The 24,637-nt window shown below is 47.1% G+C and overlaps 1 protein-coding gene across 2 annotated transcripts in view; it reads left to right on the forward strand.

The window, feature by feature from the left end:
- DEDD (death effector domain containing) overlaps nt 1–24,380 on the forward strand; it is a 45,436-nt gene extending 21,056 nt beyond the window's left edge. For both annotated transcript variants that reach the window (XM_074980584.1, XM_074980583.1), the window contains 4 exons: nt 2,927–3,325; nt 14,399–14,506; nt 17,603–17,749; nt 21,920–24,380. In XM_074980584.1, coding sequence (XP_074836685.1) covers nt 3,001–3,325; nt 14,399–14,506; nt 17,603–17,749; nt 21,920–22,296 — 957 coding nt within the window. In that variant the 5' untranslated portion in view covers nt 2,927–3,000 and the 3' untranslated portion in view covers nt 22,297–24,380. The remainder of the gene's footprint in view (nt 1–2,926; nt 3,326–14,398; nt 14,507–17,602; nt 17,750–21,919) is intronic.
- The last annotated feature ends 257 nt before the right edge of the window (nt 24,381–24,637 follow it).

A 24,637-nucleotide genomic window follows, 5' to 3' on the forward strand; every position in this document is an offset into this window, starting at 1 on the left:
TGTAAAAAATTGCCATGTGCCCGCCCCCCCCCATGAAAAAAAAGGTCTGCCACCCCTGGTCAAAGCTAACTGTTCCTTGATTACTTGCTTGGAGTCCTCTCTATGTTCTGCACTTCCAAGTTACAGGGCCCAAAGTGGCATGTTCACTTGCCAGAAGGTATTTGGGATCATAAGAATGGCCAGACTGGGTCAGACCAAAGGTCCATCTAGCCCAGTATTCTGTCTGCTGACAGTGGCCAATGCTAGGTGTCCCAGAGGGAGTGAACCAAACAGGTAACACATGCTCTCTCTCCTGCCATCAATCTCCAGCTTCTGACAAACAGAGGCTAGGGCTACCATTCCTTTCCCATCCTGACTAATAGCCATTAATGGACCTAACCTCCATTTATTTATCTAGCTCTTTTTTTTTTTAAACCCTCTTATAGTCCTAGTCCTCACAGCCTCCTCTGGCAAGAAGTTCCACGTGTTGACTGTGCACAGTGTGAAGAAGAATTTCCTTTGTTTAAAATCTGCTGCCCATTAATTTCATTTGGTGTCCCCTAGTTCTTGTGTTATGGGAACAAGTAAATAATTTTTCCTTGTTCACTTTCATAATAAAGAAGGCTGGCCATATAAATGAAGTAGATCTGTCTGTGTTCCATGACTTACTTCAAGGGCTGGGCACTGCCTGGGGGCTGTTTGGTATTAGGAAGGGGAGTCCAAGTGAGTCAGAGCAGACTGGTTCAGTCAGGAGGCTAGGTGGAGTCAGGGGACTGGAGGAGTCCTGCTAGGAAGCAGGAGGTATTTCCTGGGGTAAAGCTGAAGGCAGAGAGAGCAGTAAGAGGGTTTTGCTGACTTCCATTCCCAAGCCACAGCTGAGGGAGCACTATAGAGAGTTGCTTGTTGGCTCTCAGATGGAAAGAATTGGGGGGGGGGGGTCAGGTGAAGTGGTGAAGGTGGGATAGTAATGGAGAGACTTACTCAAATGGCCAGAGAGCTGGACCCAGGGGATTGGTGAGAGGACTGGTGGAGTGAGGGAGGCTTCCCTGGCAAGAAGACTTCCCAAGAAAGAAGTGTTGTGAGTTAGCACTTGGAAGAACAGGAATGCTCTCCAACTGGAAGGGTTAGGGTGGCTTTCCTGGTGCAAAGACAGGAGGTCGCCAGCAGAGCCAGGGCATGGCAAAAGATGCAAGGGGTCTGCTACAGAGCTGAGGGGTGCTGACAGCTGCTGAAGCTGTATTTGATGCTTTGTCTGAACTGTGATGATGTGATTTCTGTGCCTGGGGAGAGTGGTCTTTCTCTTGTACTAAATCAAGAAAGATGTGGAGAAATTGGAAAGGGTCCAGAAAAGAGCAACAAGAATGATCAAAGGTCTAGAGAACATGACCTCTGAAGAAAGGTTGAAAGAATTGGGCTTGTTCAGTTTCGGGGGGGGGAGACAGTGGTTTTCAGGTATCTAAAAGGATGTCATAAGGAGGAGGGAGAATACTTGTTCTTTTTGGCCTCTGAGGATAGAACAAGAAGCAGTGGGCTTAAACTGCAGCAAGGTAGGTTTAGGTTGGACATTAGGAAAAAGTTCCTAACTGTCAGGGTGGTCAAACAGTGGAATAAATTGCCTAGGGAGGTTGTGGAATCTCCATCTCTGGAGGTATTTAAGAAGAGGTTAGATAAATGTCTATCAGTGATGGTCTAGACAGTACTTGGTCCACAGGGGCTGGACCTGATGACCTCTCAAAGTCCCTTCCAGTCCTAGCATTCTATGATTCTATGAAATGCATGAGGGCGATTGGCACTAACACGCTTTACACTGTATCTGAGGACTCTGAAGGAGGGAAGCTGAGCAAGGGTGAGCCCATCATGCTACAACCTGTCACAGGAGGGCATTCTGGGGGGAGGGGCGGTCAGGTGAGAGATGAGACTGGTTTACAATTCACAATCTTCCCCTTGACAGGTTGGATAGAATCTGTGCCATGCATTTTTTTGCATTAAGTCTCTCTCTCTCTCTCTCTCTCGCTCAGTTTAAGCTTTACACTTGTGCAGGTGGCAGGATGACAAATTACCAAGCAGGGTGAGAACTGAACACCATGGTGTGAGTGGGAGGAGGAAATGTTAAACCACCTTAAGCTCCATGAATGAAATGCTTCTGTTGTGCTAGTATTGAGGGTTGAGAAGTGAGTGTTGGGACCCCTGGATTGTTTTCCTAGATTTAACACTTACCCATTGAATGGCCTTGGGCAAATCACTTAACCCCCTGTGTGCCAAATACCTTTGCAAAAGAGATTATACCTTCCTCAGGAGGGAACTTGTGAAGCTCAATTAATGTTTACAGTGTTTTAATGAAAAGTGATATGCACTTCGTTGCTGTGTACATATTTGCATGATGGTCATTACCTGGCTAAATACCTCATGGAAAACTTCTCCCCTGTCCTCTTCATTATTACCCAGTAAAATGCCAAATAAACACTGTTTTGCATTATGTCCTGAGGGCCACTAGACTGGTCACTAGTGAACAGCAGGAGGGAGAGATTTCCAGCATCTTCATAGCAGGAAGAATTGGCAGAAGAGATCAGATTCAGGGCTGGTGATCAAGACTCCTGGTTTCCATTTTCAGCTCTGACAAAGATTTCTTATCTGGCCCTCGAACACACTCCGTGAGCCTACATAAGTACTTTCCAGGTGTGGGGGGGGGGGGGGGGGGAATATTCTCCTGATTGACATCCATAAAGACTTTAGGTGAAAAGCATATATGGAGAGAGGTGAAGAGTATTGGTCTGAATATTCTGACTCTGCATAAGGAGGGTCTGAGCACAGGCTGATGCAGGTATTCAGGCAAATATTTTTATTTACTATGTTGCTAATTGGAGGGAGGGGGAAGCAAAAATCTTGGTGTTTTTTTTTGTTTTGTTTTGTTTGTTTTTTAAATTTGTTGGCCCTCTTTGTCTTCCAGGTTTACAGTGCTGGGAACAGCTCCCCAATCCTTTGGAATTGGGTTGCACGTGGTGGGATCGGCCATTGTGCAGGATGGACACCTTGAAACGGAGTCGAGCGCAAGCCTGGCCGGAGGAAACAGGGGATAGGGAGCACGGACTCTATAGTTTGCACCGCATGTTTGACATTGTGGGCACTCACCTGACCCACCGGGATGTACGTGTGTTGTCCTTTCTCTTTGTGGATGTGATTGATGACTATGAGAGGGGGATGATCCGCAGTGGCCGGGACTTCCTGCTGGCACTAGAAAGGCAGGGCCGCTGTGACGAGACCAACTTCCGCCAGGTGCTGCAGCTGTTGAGGATTATAACGCGCCATGACCTGTTGCCCTACGTCACACTGAAGAGGAGAAGGGCTGGTGAGTCATCTGATCGTTTGAGAGCTTTAGAATTCTGTCATTTTAAGTGAAGCTGCTGTTGCTGCTTTGTGTTGATGAGAAGTGAGATGATTAAAAAAACGAAAACAAACTTCTTTCTAGCTGTCCAGTAACCACATGGGCAACAATTAATGCTGCTGCATGGGACAACCTATTTGAGCTCTGAGGGCTGTGAAGATAGCATGTCCCATCAGAAGATAGGTGAACCATACAGTAGAACGTATAGTTATGAACCTCAGAGTAATGAACTGACTGGGGAACAACACCACCTCATTTGGAAACAGAAGTATGCAATCAGGCAGCAGTAGGGACCCCAAAAAAGCAAATGGTGTACAGTACCGTGTTAAAAGTGAACTTCTAAAAAAGGGAAATTTCTTTTCTTTAAAAAAGATGATTTGACAATGAAAGAGGACTTTGTGCTTTATTTAAATTAAGTTGGTTGAAAACAGCATTTTTCCTCTGCATAATGAAGTTTCGAAGCCAACCTCTGAAAACACTACCATAATGGTTTTGTTCAGATTTATGAATAACTTTCATTCCTGAGATACTTGTAAATCTGAGGTTTTGACTGTGTTTTGAAATTGATCAGATTAATGAGCAGCAGTGGTAAAGTGTCCTGAGAGGTATCCCCACTGCTCCCTGCGAGCCTAAAAGCATAATGGGGATGATATAGGTCTGAGATTTGGAGGAGGTTAGGGTCCAGGTGTGAGCTGCTCAGGCAAGGAATGTGGGGGATGAATCCTCTTTCTCCATTTCTTTGCTTACTAGTAGCAATACTATGCAGGATTTCAGGGACAGGTCCTGTCACCCTGAGAACGTACGAAAAGGCATACTTAAGCAAAAGAATCCTAACGGATGATAGTCTTGTTATAGTTCTCACATGCCGCAGGGTGTTTCCATTTGCACTATTAGGTGAGAGCTTCAGTGTGGTCTCCTGTTGCTAATCTTTTGTTACTCCTACAAAGCAAATCACTAAATATCTGTTAATACTTGGACAGAGTTAAGGCTGCATGTTTGTCATGCAGTTATTGGTTTCATGATCATATTTTTAAACAGAAGCCAAAAGACGCCACCTTTATTAATTTATTTACAGAAGTTTATGGGAAAGGGCTCCTTTTTAAGACGGTCTCTCACTTGATGATGCTGGCCTGGTTGTCAGTCTTTTGGGGCAAATGGAATAAGTTCAGGTCATTTGGTTTTGATGCTCATGTGCAAGGGCAGTACAGGAATGGGGGCAAGCACGTGCTTTCTTCATTCCATTTTTCCACTTTTCTTGCACTCAATTCATGATAGAATGTTACAACTTCCACAGTGCACAAGACGTTGTAATATCTGTTTGTGGGAGGGAAACATTTTGAAATGTTAATACGTGTCCTTGTTATGCCTTCCCCTTGCCAAGACCCTGGGAATGTGCACGTTGTAAGTGAATCAGGGTGAACTGTGACATAATTAGAAAGCAGGGGTATCTATCTTTGGGAGGGAGCTGTGTTAGTCTATATAGTATCAAAACAAGCAAGCAGTCAAGTAGCACTTTAAAGACTAACCAAATAATTTATTAGGTGAGCTTTCATGGGACAGACCCACTTCTTCAGACTATAGCCATACCAGAACAGACTCAATATTTAAGGCACAGAGAACCAAAAACAGTAATCAAGGAAGACAGATACTAAAGTGATCAATGTAGTTAATACCAAAGCAGACTTTGAAGTGCTCCAAAAGGATCTAACAAAACTAGGCGATTTGGCAACAAACTGGTAAATGAATCTTAATGGTGCTAAATACAAAGTAATGCACATGGGGAGGATGGGTGGTGAATAATTTAGCTATTACCTCTCAAAAGAGAGATCTTGAGGTTGTGGACAGTTCTCTGGAAACATCCAGTCAAAAAAGCAAACAATGTTAACCATCGTTTGAAAAAAAAGAGCTTGTCTTATTCTCTATCCATCTTCCTGCCTCTGTATAAATCCATGGTACGTCCACATCTTTAATGCTGCATACAGATGTGGTTACCTCATCTCAAAAAAGATATCTTGCCATTGTAAAAAGTTCATAAAAAGGCAACAAATGATTAGGGGTTTTGAACAGATGCCCTATGAAGAAGGATTAAAAAGACTGGGACTTTTCATTTTAGAAAGGAGGAGAGTCAGAGGAGATATAATCGAAGTCTATAAAATCATGGCAGATGTGGAGAAAGTGAAAAAGTTATTCATTTCTTCCCATAACATAAGAACTACCGATCACAAAATTAAATTAATAGGTAGCCTATTCAAAACAAACAAAGCCTCCCCCCACTGCCCCACAACACAACACAGTCAGCCTATAGAACTCTTTGACAGAAGATCTTATGAAGACCAGGACTTTAACAGGATTGAAAAAAGAGCTAAATAAATTCATGGAGGATATGTCTGTCAATATTTATTAGCCAGGATGGGTAGGAATCATGCCCCTAGGCTTTATGCATCAGACTGCAAATGGGTAACAGGGGAGTGATCACTTGATGATTACCTGTTCTGTTTGTTCCTCTTGGGCTTCTGGCATTGGCTACTATGGGAAGACAGGATACTGGGCTAGATGGACCTTTGGTCTGACTCAATATGGCTGTTCTCATGTAAGCTGAATTCTATCGTGTTTTAAGGCTTCCTTCTTTGTTAGGATCTGGGATCTACATTTCCTTTGAGGAGGGGCTTAGGTAATAGGGGAAGCAGCTTTCCTCTAGCGTGGGTATGGCCTTCATATGTTGAGACATGGTAGACACCAGCTCAAGACAGACGCATAAGCTGGGGCCATAGTCAGTAACCTGATAGGAATCTGAATAAGCAGCAGTTAGGGGTAGGACTGGGCTTTTCATCTGAGCATCATCCCTGAACTTTTTTGGGGATGGGACCCTCGTCGTCTGCTCATATGCATCATCCTCTGGCCACTTAGTGAGTGGCAAACTTTAAGCCCTGACATAGAGGCTCTAATGTAATGCAGTTGACTTGAAGGTGCAGCTGCACTCAATTTATATTTCATTGATCCTTCCCCTCCTAGTTTTTAACAAACAAAATTAGAGTGAAATAAGGAGAGGTTGAGGATTGAAACAGACTGAAATTGAATTAGTGTTTTCCACATCAGTGTTCACCTTATTTGATATATGGTATAAGTCAAAAACCATTACATGCATAGGTTTTTCTCAATATGCTGAATTAATAATACTTTGAGAATTTTTTTTTTTAAATGAGCTAACTAGTTTTAGGTAATTCCTCTATCCCAGAATTTGCTAGCCAGCTCTCTGAGCGTTACAGTAACTTTCCTATTTTCTTTAACTGCTTTTCTCTTCCCTATTGCGTGACAAATCAAAACAAGTGAGAGGTAACTGGGAAATGTAGTGTGCCTAAAATAATGAAAACAGGATTTTTTTATTTTTTTTTAAGGCATATCAGAGTCTTTGGTGTTACTTGGACCAAAAGTAGGTGGTAATTCAGTGAATCATGATTTAGTCTCTCTTCTGAATTTGCACATATGTTCTCAACCTTTTATATTTGTACAAACAGTTATATTTTAATTTTAATCTATCCTGTTGCATGGGGGATTGATTTAAAAAAATAATTTTCAATCTACATTTTTATTTGTATTTCAGCTCTCCCTAAAACTCTCGATGCTTGGTATAACTTACTTTTTTTTGTTAACCAGCAAGACACAGTGTATCTATTCACATTTATGTTCCAGCTATCATCCAGTGGGAGTTGGGTGAGAAGAATAAGTTGCCAAGGGAGGATATGGAATTGGCATAATTGGAGATTTTTAAGATCTGCTTAGACAAACACCTGTCAGGGATGATCTAGATCGTGGTGGGCAATGTTTAAGGAGGGGGGCCACCTCAAGATTTTTGGTAAGTGGTCAAGGGCCACTCTTTTCTATGGAGGAGATAAGGGGCCTGAGATTGAAGTTGGGTGCAGAAGGGAGGTGACTTAGTTGCAGGAGAAAGTGGGGGATCTTATCTGGTCCTGCCAAAGGGAGCTGAGAAATTGTGCTAAACTGCCTCTGCCCCCAGCACAATTTCTCAGCTGTCATTGACTTTTTTTTGTGCTGCTCCCACCTCCAGCAAAGTCTCTCCGCTCCCACTGGCCACTTTCCGGCCAGTCAATAGGAGCTGAGATATTTTTCTGGGGCAGGACAATGCATGAATCTGGCCAGTGGGAGCTGAGAGTTTTCTGGGGGCAGAGGTAGCACCCAAAGCTCTTGCCCCTTGGAAACCTTAGGGGCAGGCTGTGGTTGGGATCAAAAGGTTTGTTGGGCTGGATCTTGCCCACTCAGATGTACATGGTGCTTGGTTCTGTCATGAGTGGAGTGGGCTGGACTTGATGATTTCTGATGGTCCCTTTCAGTTCTAGTAATCTGTGATTTGAGGAGTTTGTTAGAACTTGTTCAGATTCTTACTTTTTATTAGAAAAAAACTGAATGATGTGTTTTTTTTACTGATTATGTTGAGCTGCATTTGGATGGAAACTGGAATGGAATTAAAAAAAATACTGGACTTGTGCATTTTTATAATTTTATGGACCCAATAATTTCCTTGATTTGTGCTGCATACATAAGAAAAGGGGTATACAAATATCCATAATTTAAAAATGATTATTAAACAAAGGAAATTATTTATATGTAATAAATAAAACTGATTAGTTTTGGTCCCCATATCCTGCAGTATTTTAGAGCTAATAGATCTTGTCCTGTCACACCTCATTTTTATTTATAGGTTGTAAGGTAACAAGCTTTTTCTTAAAATCTCCCATCAGTTCATCTACTTCTGAAGAACTAACTAGTGAGCTGAATTGGTTGAAAAACTAAAATGAAGATATTTTCTGTGTAGTTGCATAAGACGCTGCTGCTGATGACAAAAGCTGGGTTAGCACTTCAACAAACTTTGTTTCCAAATACTAAGCTAGAAGTCCAAATGCTGAGCCTGTGATTTCCACCTATTCAGGGGATTGACTTTCTTTAAAACTTTGGCAGTATGTGTTCTATTAATTTAACATTTTGGGAGTAATGGAACTTCGAAATTCATCATGTACTTCGAAGCGCCTGCGGCTACACTACCTGTCGCCACTTTGAAGTTCCCATAGCTGCTATTGTGCTAATGAGGTGCTGCATATGCATCGCAACACCTCATTAGCCTCCTCCAATCGGGCTGATTAGCACGACCCCTTCAAAGGAAGGGGCTAGTGTAGACAGGCCCTGAGACGTGTTCATCATGGTAATACTCTCAGACAGAGGTGCCATAAGGAGGTTTTTGGGATGTTTGACCACTGGGAGACATACATGAACAGGGCCAAGAGCAGGGGTTGCTTCAGCCCCATGGGGCTGCCTCAGGTGGGGGCACTCCAGCCAGGCCAAAATAGCCCCATCAGCAGCGACCCCAGGGGGAAGGGCTGGGACAGGGGAGAGACAGCTGGGGTCCCCAGCTCTCCCCCACTCCTGGTTACCATGGCCCCATGCTCCAGGGCCGCCGTGGACAGGGGCTGTCTCCAGCTGTGCAGGAGTGCCTCCCACCCATGGCGTTCCTGTGGACAGGGATGCTCTAGCCTGGACGGAGCAGCCCCTGTCTGTGGCAGAGGGGGCTGCTCCAGCTCAGCTGGGCTTCTGCAGCTGCCTTGCAACCCATGGTGTTGCTGTGGACAGAGGCACTCCAGCTAGCCCTTGCCCCCTATTTAATTGCTTAATGGTTTAAACCTAGTGTTTAACCAATTAACTAATTAAATGGGATTTTACATGCCTACTGTAAAGTAGGAACTTGGGAGAGACCATTGAGAGATGCTCGGGTAATTTCCATGATTGGTTTTTTTAACATTGAGGAGGAAGAATCAAGAAAGAGAAGCTACATCAACAGAGAGGGGAACAGTAGTGGGTAAGAGAATGGACACGAAGAGGAAAGACGGTGCTGTTTCCAATCATATGATGTTTGTGGTAGAATCACTGTACCCAATTGAGTGGGGAATGTGGGCGAAGCCAAGCAGCAACAGCTAAGATGTCTAAACTAATGCGAGGAGTGTGGCAGCCAAATGGAGGAACTAGAACAACTGGTGCAGGATGTGAAACCAGATATATGGGGATAAGAAAAACAGTGGAACAGTAGTCATGACTGAAGTGCAGATATCAAAGGTTATGCATTCAGGGAAAAAACAAAAAAGCAAAACTAATGGAGTTAATGTTGAGGTACGCTGAAGAAATTAGAAGTGATAGAATGGATAAAACAGCCTCTTTGACTCAAGATCTGTTTGGGGGAAGAAAGCTTCTTTTAGAGGTTCCCCAGATATAGTCGGGGTATGTTATAGACCACTAGGATCTGATCGGGATAGAGACCTCTTTAATGATTGTACTGATGCTCCTGGGAATTTAGAGCTTCTGGGAGGCTTTAGCTTCCCAAATATAGATTGGAGGACAAGTGCTACTACTAATAGTAGGGTCCAGATTTTCATGGATGGTGATAGTTGACAAACTGCTTCATCAAATAGTTGCTGAACAAACAAGAGGTCATGTCATTTTAGATTTGATATTGGTGAGTAGTGAGGGCTTCATAGAAGAGCCAGTTATAGAGGACAGCCTTGGTTCATGGGATCATGATTTAATTCATCTTAAATGTAATGGAAAGATACATAAAAATAGTTCTGCTCCAGGAATCCTTGATTCCAAAAGAGCTAATTTTAAAAAAGGGAATTGGTTAGGAAAGTTGTCTAGATTGAAGAACTCAGGTATCTGAAGTAGGCTTGGAATTACTTTACCTCAAAGTTGCAGAAGTTATCTGAAGTCTGGACCCCAGGTGTGTGTGTGTGTGTGTGTGTGTGTGTGTAAGGGGGTGGGGGAGTTTGCGGGGGGGGGGGGGGGTTCATAGTGAAGAGTTGCAGACCAAGATTGATGAGCAAGAATTTCAAACCAGTTTTTAAGAGAGAGCAGGAAATTGACAATAAATGGAAGGTGGGAGGGATGAGGGAGGAAAGCTGCTTCTTGGTAGTCGGAAAGTGTGGGAATAAAATGAGAGCTGCCAAAAACTAAGCAGAGCTGGACCTTGCAAAGGGAATTGGAAACAGTAACAAAACCTAGCCAAATAAATGATAAAATGAGGAAGGAAGTAGAGCCACTAAGCACTGAGAACGTGATGGAGATTAGGTGTTAGGGCCATGTCTAGATTACCTTTAAACAAATACTTTCCTCATTTCTTAGTGAAGCTAATGAAGAGGCTAGGGATAGTGGCAAGGTGGCTAATGGCAGACAGGGTTCTTGGTAGTCCATTGTGTCTGATGATGACATTTTGAGCTTGCACAGGCTCATTGGTTGTGGACTCGCATGTGGCTGAGGAGTCCAAGCCTTGAATGGCATGGGCGTTCACAGTGGGGGGGAAAAAGGAATTGTCCTGGCTCTGTTGGTGCAGCTGCTGTTGCTTTCGTCCTCTCACGAATAGCACTCAGGTGTATACGTCACTGCTCTTCGAAGTTGTCGTACAAGAGCTTGCCAGCCTGTCTGGTCTTCTGCATGCTGCTCTATCTGCTTTGGCTTTAATCCAGCAGGAGCAATATTGGCCTTCACACAGTCCTGTATGCCTCTTGCGAGGCCTACCTTGATTCCTTTTGCCCTGGGAAAGTTCACCATGGAGTAATTGCTTAGGGATTCTTGACTCCTCCATTCATATGATGTGCCCTGTCCAGTGAAGCTGGGCTTTCAGAATCATGGCTTAGATGCTCGTGGTTCCTGCTCTGTCAAGGACTTCTAGGTTCGTGACTCTGTCCTGCCATCCAATGTGCAGTATTGACCTCTGGCTGGGTATGTAGAAGCGCTCCAGCAGTTTCACATCCATACAGGAGACTGGTCAAAACTACAGCCGTGTACACTTTCAGTTTAGTGGACAGTCGGATATTGTGCTGATTGAACACTTGTGGTCTCAGATGTCCTAGTGCCTGGTTGGCCTGGCATTGATTTCTTTGTCAGGAGGACCATCATTGGCCATCATGCTGCCGAGGTACTCGAAATCTGTTTTTTAACTTTTGTTCCTTCATCAGAGATTGAAGCAGGGAGAGCAGCAGATCCTGGAGCTGGCTGAAACAATGCCTCAGTCTTTCCTAGGCTGATGGCCAAACCTAAGGTCTTTGGGCATGTATGCTTCCCAAATGCTGGTCAATGACTGCTTCATGGAACTAAATTAGGGAGCCTGGATAATCTAAATCCATGAATATTAAAGAAACTGGCACGTGAATGGCAAACCCAATAGCAAGGATTTTTAATTCATCTGTAAACCCAGTGGTCATACCCTATGACTGGAGAATTGCTAAGATACTCCCTATTTTTAAAAAGGATGGGAAAGAGTTTCAAGAAATTGTAAGCCTGTTAGTTTGACCTCAGTTGCATGCAGGCTGTTGGAACAAATTTGAAACAGAAAATAACTAAGGACACAGAGGTGAATGGTAACTGGAATAAAACACAACATGGTTTTATAAAAGGTAGAGTGTGCCAGAACAATCTGAGAGAGATTAGACCTACAGCATTTCCTTTATCTGGATTTAGTGAGACATTTGACACTGTTCCATGTAGGACATTATTAGTTAATTTGGAGAAGCTGAGGATTGATACGAGCATGGGAAAGTGGATAAGGAACTTGTTAAATGTGTGACTACAGTGGGCCATACTGAAAAGCGAACTGACATGCTAGTGGGAGGCTATTCATGGAGTTCCTCAGACTGGTCTTGGGACCAGTCTTCTTGGCTATTTTTTATTACGGACCTTTGCACAAAAAGTGGGAGCATGCCAATGAAATTTGTGGATGACACAATGTTGCAAGCTACTGCCCAATATGGAGGAGGACTGAATATCATACAAGAAGATCTGGATGACCTTGTAAGCTGAAGTAATAGAAGTGGGATGAAATGTAATAGTGCCAAGAGTGAGGTCATGCACTTGGGGACTAACAACAAGAATTTTGCTAAAAATTGGAGATGTATTAGTTGGAAGCAACAGAGGAGGAGAGAGACCTGTCTGCACTAGAACAAACTCAATATGTAAAGCACAGAGGTCTAAAAATTATCAAAGTTGGCAAATGTATATATTGAGTCTGTTCTGGTAAGGCCGTGATCTGAAGAAGTGGGTCTGTCCCACGAAAGCTCATCACCTAATAAATTATTCTGTTAGTCTTGTTAAAGTGCTACATGACTGCTTTTTTGTTTTGATAGAATACAGACTAACGTGTCTGTCTCTCTCTGTCACTAGACAAGGAAGTGCTAATCATTATACAAAGCATTGGTGAGACCCTCTGGAATATTGTGTGCAATTCTGGTCGCCCACATTGAAGAAAGACTAATTCAAACTGGAACAAGTACAGACGAGAGCGCTTAGGATAATGTGAAGAATGGAAAAGCTACCTAATGAGGAGATTCGAATTGCTTAGCTTGTTAACCTCACCAAAAGAAGGCTGAGAGGAGATGTGATTTGTGCTCTGTAAACACATCAGAGGGATAGCTATGCATGAGGGAGGGAGAGAAGTGCCACCGTGCGCACAAGAACAAGTGATTCTGAACTGGTCAGTAGCAAGCTTGGACTCAAAAATGGTGTCTGAGGAGAGACGTTCTGGAACAGCCTTCCAAGGAAAGCTGCAGAGGTTAAAACTTAACTGGCTTCAAGTCTGAGCTTGGGAAGTTTGTGGAGGAGATGCTCTGATGGGACTGGCTCAGGTGGCTCATGTGTGGTTCATCCGTGACTGCCAGTTGCAGGAATCTCTAGTGTCCGGAAATGGGAGACATTTATAACAGATTTCTTTCCCAGGTATCTGCCTGGGTGTCAGGGGTGTCTTGCCCATATGCTCAGTCTGTTTGATCGCCCTGCGTGGGGTCGGGAAGGAATTTTCCCCTGGGTCAGATTGGCAGAAATCCTGGGGGATTTCGTGTTTCTTTGCAGCGTGGGGCACTGGTCACTTGCTGGTTTAAACAATGTAAACCATGGGTTCTCTAACTTGAAGTCTTAAAACCATGATGTGAGGACTTTGGTAATGCAGCCAGAAGGTGGTGGTCTGGTACAAGAGTGGGTGAGATTCTGTGGCTCACAATGTGTGGGAGGTAAGACCAGGTGATCCTGATGTCTCTTTCAACCTGTAAAGTACGCTTTTGATTGTGTCATTAGTTGAAGCTTTGCATGGGGTTAGGTCACCTGCACACCTTATGGTCATGATTTTTCTCAGATGCTTCTCTGCAAGGTTACAGTTGTTAACTTTCTAAAAAGGGTTATGTGACCAGTCAAGTCTGACCAATCATTAGCTTCCTTAATAGGTTGAGGTGATACAAATAATGGTAAATCTAAGCAGAAGTGTTTCTGTACGTTCTGTTTTACAAAGTCGTTGGCATGCTCTCCTTTTCAGTACTTGGCTTTAAAATTTGTGCAGCTAAAGGAAGTCTGATCTTTTTAAAGAGCAATTCATAGTTTTCCACACAGTTCTTGATATGCTATTAAATTTGAAAATGAGTTTTTGTGGTAGGAAATGTCCATCATTTTGCAAATGTAACTAAATTAAGTTTGGGAATAAATGTCGGATCAGCACAGTCATGGCTAGAAAAATCTGCTTGTCCCTGGGATCCTAACCAGCAACTTTTTAGAATCTAAGCTTTAAATAAAATTCCAGCCATTATAGTTGGGAAGAGAACCATATTAAGGTGAATTTGTTGAGTCATCTTGCTGAGACTGAGGGCAGGTCTGCTGCCTCAGCTGCTGCTTACACATTTCTCAAGCAGCAAAGTGACACTGCTGACCATTCCAGTGCTACACTGTAGAACCCAGTGGGCAACCATGAAAGCAACAAGAATGATGCAACTTTCACTCTGACCCATCTAGAGAAGGCATTCCCTGACCTGGAGCTCTTGCCCCTGGACCTTGTTTGTGTGAACTCCTCCTTTACCCTGAAAAATCTTGCATGTTGGCCTCTGGCAGGTAGATGCCAAATTTTTCAAGCCCTATTTTGAACAGTTCCCTCTGCCTTCCTGCTGGTGTCTGCTACAGCAGTCCTGGTCTCGTCTGTCATCCTTTAAAAGAAATCCTTTCTTTCAGTGTGCCCAGACCTCGTAGACAAGTATTTAGAAGAGACATCCATTCGTTACGTGATGCCCCGAGCTCACAACGAAGCAGAGCACGGTCTTGCCCACCCCCACAAATCAGGTAAGACTTGAATACTACTGCCTAATGCCAGGGTTTCACTGGAATCCTTGATCATAAGCAGTTAGGATAGCCTAAGACTTATGCATCGGGGCATTGTAGGTTAAATGTGGTATTGGAACAGTCCTGTTTTTGCCTTGATTTCATTCATCAGTGTTCCTTTTCTTCCATGCAACTGAATTCTTAGTATGTTGAAACTGATGAATATCATACTCTGTTTAGAGATGCTCTAGTTTAACTCGAAGTTTTGGGCAGGAATTGCTGGAGAATGTTCTCTTGCTTGTGTTATGCAGAGATTGGGTTAAGTGATCCTAACTATCCTTTCTGGGTTTAAACTATATGCATTTATAAACACTTGTAAAGCTAGCTGAGACCATCTGATGATGGCCCTAGAAACGGAGACTACTGTTTTAGTAGCAGCACTTATAACAAGCTGGAGTCTTGGGTTCCCAAACTGTAATCCCAGGTTGTCCCAAATACTTGCTTGTGTCCTGGAAAAGTTCAAGCCAGTAACTACCGGCTCAGAATGTCACTTGGTACAAGTCCAGCTCATAGCTGAGATTTCCAGGTTTGGTCAGGGTGAGCATTAACTTAAGAACCTGTTTGGCTTGCAGAACACATTCAGCTAAAGTTCACTAGCTTTTCAAGTGAACCTTTTTTTCCATGACAAGTGGAGTATTTTCTTCAGTGAGTTGCTAGAGACACCTAATACGCTGTAAACAGGCCCACCAACAGGGAGGACAGAGAGGATAATTGACCCAGGTCCTGGTGATACAAAAGGACCTGGAGCAGCAGTCATGCCTGGAGACCCTGGTCCTTTAAATTGCTGTGGGAGCACCTCGTGGTGTGCTCTAGGCAGCTCTGAGGCGGGGACGGAGGTGCCATGGTGTGGGCGGCATTGAGGGCTGGTTTTCTCAGCCCCACCCTTCCCTCCCAAGACCCTACCCCTTCTGGAGAATGTGGAGCACCCACCTCTCCCCAGCCTTGCCCAGGGGCCAGGTGAGACTGTCGGCCCTGTTTACTGTAAAAGACTTCTGCTCTGACATAGCCCTGCATATCCCCCCACAGTTCAGAGTGGAAAAATATTATGGCTGAATCTCTGATTCTAAAATCCAAAATGTATTGTTACCTTTTGAAAAAGGACCCAAGTGGAGCCATACTGGATCCTCTGATTCCACAGCTAATGTTCTCGTTAATAAGTTGGGGGTGGGGCAGGGACTTGTAAATGCTGGTATTGCTAGTGACACTTGGACTCTGAAAACCAAGTTTTTTCCTGTCTATTGATTATGATTCTACATTTGGCCCTGCTGAGCAACTAGACCCCAAAAGGATGAGCTGGAATATGAATTCTTATTCTTTGCGTTTTGATTAAGTGAACATTAAGGGCAAAACCATCCTTGCTATTGTATGTTGATACAGTTACTTAAAATGAGCAGTGTAACTGTGACCTAGGGAATGAGGTGGCAGTGTTTTTTACATAGCCACTTCTGAAAAGATCACACAAACAAGTCCTCCCTGCATTCCAGAGATTTGTTCCTCTTCCTGTTGATTAAGCCAGAATTGTTTTAACCCAGCATAGAAACAGTAAACCAACTCCTTGTGCATAGGTTGCATCAAAAAGGCACTTGCTGCTGTACTGGAGCCTGTCACTAGAGGGTGTTTGTGACACTTCAAAGATAGTTCCATGGCAACGCAGCAAAGTTTAAAGGGTCTCGTTCATTGCATCAGTGCAGAGATGATATTGATACAGATTGAAAGGCTGCTCGCTGATGAATAAAATCCCAGCAGATGTAAAGCCAAATTTAAGGAGCATCATTCTCTTCTGGAGGTTAGGTCAAATTATCAAATGTTGCCTAAATTTCATGGCACCCAGCATAGCAGGTGTCTCACTTTAAACTGAGAGGCTGAAATGCCCAAATGTAACTCTCTGAGCATACCCAGCCCAACCATCTCAAGGGGGTTTCTCTGCAACAACTGCTACATACTGAATTCAGTAAGTGAAGTCTTTGCTTCAGACACCCAGATTCTGAAATCTTAAGTCATTTTGTTACAGAGCATCAGGTTGCTGTGACAGGTGCCGTGTCCCTTGATTAGCAGCAAATATTTTTCTTGTCCCATTGCACTTGCTAATATCTCTAGCATCCCAGCCTGGGTTGTGATCTTGTTGGAGTTTGCAGCTTCTGCACAATTGGGATAGTGATGGTGAATGCCCAGTAGGGGTGCTTTTCCTCAATGGGTTCTGAGCCCAAACGTGCTGTGAGAACCTTTGTGCTGCTGGAGACACTTTTGCACGAGATGCCAAACTGAGGTCCTGACCAGTGAATCTGCCCTGATAAGAGCTGGAGTGTTCATCTGGCCAAAGGCCATAGGTTCTACTTCCTTAAATTCCTCCTGCAGCTTGAATTAGAGCGTAGGACCAGAAGTGTAGAATGCTCTGGTGGGAAGTGTTGTGAGCTATTCAAATGTGATTGTGTCCCACCCAAGAGGCAGCTGCATTTCAGCTGTGGTTACAGGTGATCACAGACAGTACATTAGACCGGGGTTTGGATTGTAATATTTAACTAAAGAAGATAACTGTGACTTTGGGCTGCATGAGTGCAGGAATCCCTGTGCAAGAAAGTGATCTCTCCTCTTTGAGGCTCAGGTGCAGCTGTACAGTATAAAGAGCCTGGTGCTTTTTGTTTGGAGAGAAGCTGAAGAGAGTGATGAGAATTGGAGGGGGTGGTGAGGGGGAGCTCAGTTAAAGCAATTGGTGATGCCAGGGCATACATCTACTGATGCTTAGAGGCGGTGCACTGGTTGCGGGTAGGGGAGAGAGATTATCTAGGGTGCTCCAGGCCCGGGGCAGCTGACACTGCCAGACAGTAAGATCTGCTAGGATGTTGAACAGCTTCCCCAAGGAGAGGCTGCAGTCACTAGAGAGCTACAGAACTTTTCCACAGCAGGTGCTCTGCAGTGGCTGGGGGAGGCATAGATGGGATTGAAAAAGCTTCATTTGTCCTTACGTCATGTGACATTGTTCCCTCTCCGAGTAGAGAGGTGATCCTGGGCTCTGGCTACCCGCGTCTTCTAACCTCGGCTCCTCTTTCTCTGCATTAGTGCCTCCCCATCACCCTGTGGTCTGCCGCTCCTCCGCTGGACCTCAGATTTGTACCAAGAGGCCTGGGCGCGGGAGAGCCCTGCTCACTAGCCAGCATAAGAGGAGGAAGTCAATGACGCCGGATCCTAAAGAGAAACAGACTTGTGGTAAGATCCTGAGTTTGATGGAGGATAGAACTATTGGCTAAGACAGTCAGGGACGCAGCCTCATGTTCGGGTGTCCCTAAACCTCCAACTGCCAAAAGCATCTCTGGCATTGGCCACTGTCAGAGGCAGAACACAGCTGGATGGTCTGACACCCCATGTGCTTATGTCTGGGTGTGGCCATGGTGGATTTGTGGGTTACTTGCTAGAGAGGGGCTGTGGGGAAACTTGTTCTTCCTTCTTCCAAGAACTGATTTTTTTGCTTTAGATATTCCTCTTCCCTGACTGACCAAAAAGCTCTGGATTCCAGCTGCACCTGGCAAGGCTCCTTGGTGGAGCAGGCTCTGTTGTGTTTATTTTGCAGATTGTATTAAGTTCCATGGGAGGCGGGGGTTGGTGGCAGGACTGAACACTGAGATCTTTAAACATTTTGGCTATCCACCAGTAGCCAAGAGATGCAGAAATGCATTAGAAGAGCCTGACAAAATTCTGTTGTGCTTCAGATCCAGAGTTCTGGCTTGACCTGCTAAGAGGGTAGCCACAAATTGGGACGTAGAACTGGTCCAAAAACTGCGTATTCTGATTTTGTTGATGGGGCACAGGGGCGTAGCGGGGGTGGGGGTGACACATTGAGGATTTTTTGGCTAGTGAGTTGAATTTAATTCCGTTGCATGTGTGAAGAGTGTGGCCAGCTGAGCTTGTGCCTGAATTCGGTGGTTTGGCACCCATCTTGCAAAGGCTATATTGAAAGAAATGAAGAAAAATCTTGGCGGCCTAATTTTCAACAAACAGTGCTTGTTTTTGTATGCACCACATCAGGCTGGTGCAGGATAGGGTGGGGAAGACCCTTTGGAGGAAACCTCTGCCTGTTACCTCCCTTGCATACTGATTTAGGAGGAAGCAGTCTGAAGAGTTAATTTAGAGATTACATTGAGAGTCTTCCTAGACAGAAGAGGCTCTGCCATTATGCAGATGCTCACAGCTCAAACCCTTGAGGTCATAAGCACCTTAAGGGTATCGGACATAACAGGAGGAGCAGTTACACTGCAGCTGTGGAATCCCCATTCTGAGCAGTTTTTTAAGAATGGGTTAGATACTTGCCAGGGCTGGTCTCCTTTAGTTGGCCTGAAGGAGGAATCTCACAGGGCTTGAGAAGCAGTTAGGTTCTTCACTGGGATGCTAAATGCCCTGTGGTGGGAGTTGGGTCAAGCACAGTCAAGAATTAAATGTGTTTGGAGGACTCTCTGCATCAGTAGACCCTGGTGCTTCACCCTGCTTCATCAGGATAGTCTCTTTGGGCACTAGTGAGTTGCCAGGGCTGTTCCTTGAGTCCCGGGGGCTCGGAAAGGCTGCTTTGGATTATAACACCAGGAAGTAACTGGAAATTTTAAACTTTCCCATTGAAAGTGATGTGCAAAAACCAGTCAGCTCCTCTGATTGCCCCGGCTGACCCTGAGCAGCGTTCTCCTGTTGTCTAGCAGAGTTAGGCTCTGCCACGAGGGAGGCTGGTTTATTTGTCATGACTTTCCGGTTTGGGATGCCCTGGTAGTTGGGCATGTGAGTTAAACTCTCATTTAGCCCTCCCTCACCCCATCCCATCCAAACCCACCTCCCAGCAGTGAGCCCAGCTGGAGGCTGTGACGGCACTGGGTGGGCAGGCTACGAAATAGAGCAGGTTCCATGGCTGGGGACCTTCTGCTGCAAACACCTGCCTGAGCTCTTCATGCATGATCACCATGTGGGGACTGTTGGCAGAGTGAGCTGTGGGGTTCGCAGCTATTAGCACTGTCTGGAGGAGTGGTCTCTAGGCCAGGTGGGTCCCACGCTCCCTGGGACTGGGTAGGTTAAACATCCACCTTCCACTGTTTTCTGAAGCAAGTGAGAAGGTGGAAGACTCCCTGGAGCACAGGAGAAGGCACATCTGCTAGTGCCTCTAGATGGGAGCTCATTGGGATAGTCCCTCCTGGAGGTATCTGTCTGTCTGCAGGGAGAGACCTTGGCCTCTTAGCCACCCACAGATAAAACTGTTTGAGCCAGCAGTGTGCCTCACGAAGCCAAGAGCAGCCCAGACCCTAGCCTCTGGCTAGGGGTGACTGTCTTCTCCAGATCCCATCCTCTTCCCGCTGCCACCAGCCGCATGGCTCCATTAGCCAGATTGCGGCAGCCCGTTCCCAGCCATGCTGCCTGGCCTGGAGAATGACTCAGAGCCGAATGTTCCAGCTGGCCCTGCCCCTCACTCTCTCCTGGCAGCCTTCTCCAGCCCTTGCGCAGGAGATTGGGAGCAGGAGGGCAGCAGCTACCATTGTAGAGTTTGGCTTGTATTTTAGTTCACAAGCAAAATCTAGATGGGACGGTGCCTGGCATGGCAGGGCCTGGGGACAGGCTTTGCCTCCTGGGGCAGGGCTAGGGAAACGAGCCAGTGGAACTTAACCAAGCAGCAGGTCTGTCCTTGGCCATCACTGCACACAACCACAACATGGCCTGCTCAGTGTGCTCGCAGTCAGTGCCTCGAGCACCCAGCTGGCTGTCAGAATGACCTGGTTTGCCTGGTGTGAGCGCATACCAGCAGTGTCTGTGGGAATCAGCCTCGGCACGCTTACTGCACTGGCGCTGGGGCACAGGTTTGCATTGCACAGCTGATGGAAGTAGGCAGCAGGGGTTTGGGCTTTGCAGGAGATGGATCCTATCTGCTCTGCAGTGAGCTGGTGGTGATACCGATGGGGGAATCTGAACTCTGGGCTGGGTTTTAATTCGAGCTCAGCTGCCACTATGAGCCGCAAGAGACAGGCTCAACCAGCAGCTCCTGGCCAGTGGGGATGTTGTAGGGCAGGGGTGGGGAGCCTGTGGGCTGAATCAGACCATAGCTGGCTTGGATCTGGCCCCCAAGATGCAAGGCTCCCTGTGCACCCCTCTTCCCCTGCAGGGGCATGAGCTAGTGCTCCAGCCATGTGGGAGTGCCAGGGCTGGATGCCAGCTGGTTCACACTTCTGTGGGGGTGGAGCCCCAAACTTCATGGGCCTGATCCAGGCAAGCCGTTGCCACATCCAGCTTGGACGCTGTGCCTGGCTGGAGGAAGCAGCTCTGTGCAGGCAGTGTCCTGGCTGCTCCTGTTGGCCAAAACCCAGCCAGTGGGAGAGGCGGTGGGGGCACTTCTGCAACAAGCCTTCATGTCCTCTGCCCTCTCCCTTCCAGATCCAGATGTGCACCACCAATAGAAAGCCGTTGCTGGCTTTGGGCAGCTGTGAGTGCTCTGCAATCAGCTGGGCGGCCCCTGAATCTTGCCCTAGCGCTCAGCTTACAGAGGACACTGCCCCATGCCCCACCCTGCTCCTGCATCCCCTTTCCAGACCCTGCGCCACCACCCCTAGCCCAACACTGCACCTTCACTCTGCGCTCACTCCCTGGCAGCACCCCCCAGGCATCGAACTCAGTTTCGGCTGCACAAAATCTATTAAGCTTCGCTCCAGAGCCTAGCAGTACTGGGCCTGAGGGTAGTGAGGGGAATGTCTCTTCTGCTTCTCTGTCGGGGCCCATACCTGTGAGGGTGGCTTTTGGTTTGTCACTTGTGTGGGTTCCCACCCATGTTGTTGGGGCTGCTGGCAGAGAGTGTAGGCAGGGCAGGAGGCCCTGTGGTGTGCTGGAAACAGACCAGCTGTCACTGGCATTTGTACCTGTTAGTGGTCTCTTGACAAACAACAAGCAGTGCTTCAAACTTCACCTTTAGACTAACACATTGATTCGGCCTCAGCTTTTGTGGGTCAGCCCTACTTCCTCACATTATAGTCTCTTGGGTTTTGGGTTTTGTGCTCTTTGCCATGAGGTATAGGCACGTGGGAGAGGTGAGACAGGGCCTTGCCAGCCAGGATCTGTGATCTAACCCACCAGAGCCACCTCTACAGCTAATGCCTGGGTGCCAGATATATCTTGCAGTGAGGGTGATGTGCAGAGGGAGCAGGGAAGATGCAGTGAATGGGGAAAATGGCTGCTCCTGGGCTTGAGTCTGAGCTCTGCCACTGGCTCCGGCCTCAGGTGTATCCCTCCCCATCTCTGTGCTGTCCAGCAGGGCAGCTTCCCCTTCCCCTGGGTGCGGAGCCTCCTGTGCCTGGGACAGTGTGGGGATCTGAAGGGCGAGCCCCGAATGCACTAATTGCCCTGCCCTGCCTTCTCTCCCAGATATCCGCCTGCGAGTCCGAGCTGAGTACTGCCAGCACGAGACAGCACTCCAGGGCAACGTCTTCTCCAACAAGCAGGACCCCCTGGAGCGGCAGTTTGAGCGCTTCAACCAGGCCAACACCATCTTAAAATCCCGGGACCTGGGCTCTATCATCTGTGACATAAAGTTCTCCGAGCTCACCTACCTCGACGCCTTCTGGCGCGACTACATAAACGGCTCTTTGCTGGAGGCCCTCAAGGGCGTCTTCATCACGGACTCGCTCAAGCAAGCCGTGGGCCATGAGGCCATCAAGCTGCTGGTCAACGTGGACGAGGAGGATTACGAAGTCGGGCGCCAGAAACTCCTGCGGAACTTGATGCTGCACACGGCCCCTTGACCCTCCCGTGGGCTCGACTGGGGCTGCGCTTTGGGAGCCAATCGTTTTGTTTAGTTTTTTTTTTAAAAGGAAAAATCATTTAAAAAAAACCAACCGCCCCCCTTCTGGCCACACCTCCCCCCAGCAAACGCCTGCAAAGTGCTGTGTAACTGTAGGACCTGTCGGCGTGGGAGGAGCACTCTGCCACCGCTTTGCCAGCTCTCTGGTGGCCCCAGCCCAGCTGAGAGTCTGCAGTACCTAGAGCAATCTGGAGAGCAACCCCCTTCTCTGCTCCAGGAGCCTGGGTGAAGGACACCACCACACCCAGCAGTAAGGGTAGGGGGGGAGCAACTGGCGGGAGCGCTGAGGCTCATGCCTTCGGTCCTGTCTCCCCTCCACTCGGTTTTCTCTTGTGCTGTTTTTTCTTTTATACGGTCTTTTTTTTTTTTTTTTTTTTTTTTTTAAAAAAAAAAAAAAAAAAAAAAAGGCAGAGCTGTTTTTGTGGGGCTGGGGCCCTGGCAGTGTCAGGAGGGACGTGGGGCTGGAGATGGGTGGGGAGGTGGGACTCTTTGATTATTCACTTTAATAAAAATGAATGACTGCAGCGGGGGCTGTGTGTGTGTGGAATGAACAGCATGTGTGGGAGAGGTCAACCTCCTTTGTTACCCCAAACCCACCTCAGGGCATTGGTCGTACATTGGTGGGAGCCTGTTTCCACCCCTCTACTTGGCTGGCTCTCAGATGGCCTTGCAGGTCCCCTTTAGCCAGTGTGGGAATCTCTCCAGTGGGGATGCTGGGAGAGATGGGGGAGTGGTCAGCAGGCACTGCACATACCTTTTGGGAGAAACCACATCCCAGCTGCAGAGGCTGACCAGCGGGGTCAGCTGTGAGATGTCTAATGCAGACATTAACTCAGCCAGATTAGCTTTAGGCTGGTTGTGATCCAAACTGGCCCTCCCAGCTGGCTTCTGCTGATGGAGTTGGGGAGGGCGGGGCAGTACAGCCAGGCTGAGATGATCACAGTCCTAGCCCTTGGCGTGGCTCTGTGGCATCATCTGCTCTGGGCTGGAGGGGCATCTGTCTGGAGTAATGCTTGCACCAGTGTAATCTGTGCTGCTAATCAGTCTCCAGAGGCAACAGTGACCTGTTCCCTACTTGCAGTTCTCAGCCTGCATGCTTGTCCTTCCCCATCTCTGCCAGGCCAGCCCTGCTCTGACATCAGAGGGAAACCTGAGCAAGAGTCTGTCTGTCCTGCCATGTCCAGCAGCTGCATAGAGCTGGTCCAGCCATTCCTCCCTCCGAGATGCTTGCAGGCCCACCAGGAAAGCTTGTCACCTGGGCCTGTGCATCCCTGCTCCTTTTGCCTGGAGGGTGGAAATGCATGTGGACAGCGCCAGATGTTCGGTGGGAGGGTAATGACCCAGCAGCAGGGCCTCTGGGTGGGGCTGGTGAGCACCCAGCACTGGCCCATGTCATAAACAGTCTCCCAAAGGCTCCTTCCTCCCTTGCTACTACAGTGCTGGACTCAGCAGAAGTGGGGTTGGCTGTATCCCAGGGCTGCACAGCAGGGAAGGTTGTGGAGTAACACTTTTGGCACAGGGCCTGATCCCAGCTGGGAAGAGGGTGGCTCCTGCCACTCAGTGGAAGGTTTGAGTTGAATTTGTTCCCTGCTTGAATGAACAAGCTCTAGCTGGAACCCTAGAGGTGAGGAGAAACCCAGTCAGGGCTGTGCTGGCTGGTTTGCTCCTGGTCAGTCCTTGGCACTGGGCTTTGTCTGTATATGGTGGCTGGCAGCAGATGTCCCAGCAGGAAGGCTCTGCCCCCAGGAGCAGCAAGCAGGAGGCACTACATAGATACAGTGATGGCTCTGGGGCCAGCAAGCTATCATTCTTTGCACAGCACCTAGCACCTCTGCTCACTGCTGGGGCTGCTCAGTGCTGCTGTAGTGGTCTCAGAGCCAGCCTTCTGCCCACCCTGCCCATGGCTGAGCAGGAGCCCTCACCCAGCAGGGGAAGTGGAGCTGGATAAAGTACTCCCTGCTCCCTCCTCATCGCATGCAGGACACTGGTGGCTGTCTTAGCTGTGTGTGTTTAATTCTGGGATGTTTGTTTACATGTTACTCCTTGCACCCCTCCTGCTGCGTCTAGAACTTGGTTCCCAGGGCAGACAGAGCCACTTTGTAACACAACATCAGGGCCCCTGGGAGTTACTAGGCCTGGAACCAGCCTTGGCACCTGAACGTTGGGCGGGCTTGTCACCAAAACGGTCCTTCTGAGTAACCGTCTTCTGGAGGCAGTGATTTCATTCTAACAGGCAGCCTCTGCCTCAGTTCTTTTCCTTGTCACACCGATGCCTATAGATT

Source organism: Carettochelys insculpta, chromosome 30 (assembly GCF_033958435.1).
Source record: "Carettochelys insculpta isolate YL-2023 chromosome 30, ASM3395843v1, whole genome shotgun sequence".
NCBI classification, from domain to species: Eukaryota; Metazoa; Chordata; order Testudines; family Carettochelyidae; genus Carettochelys; species Carettochelys insculpta.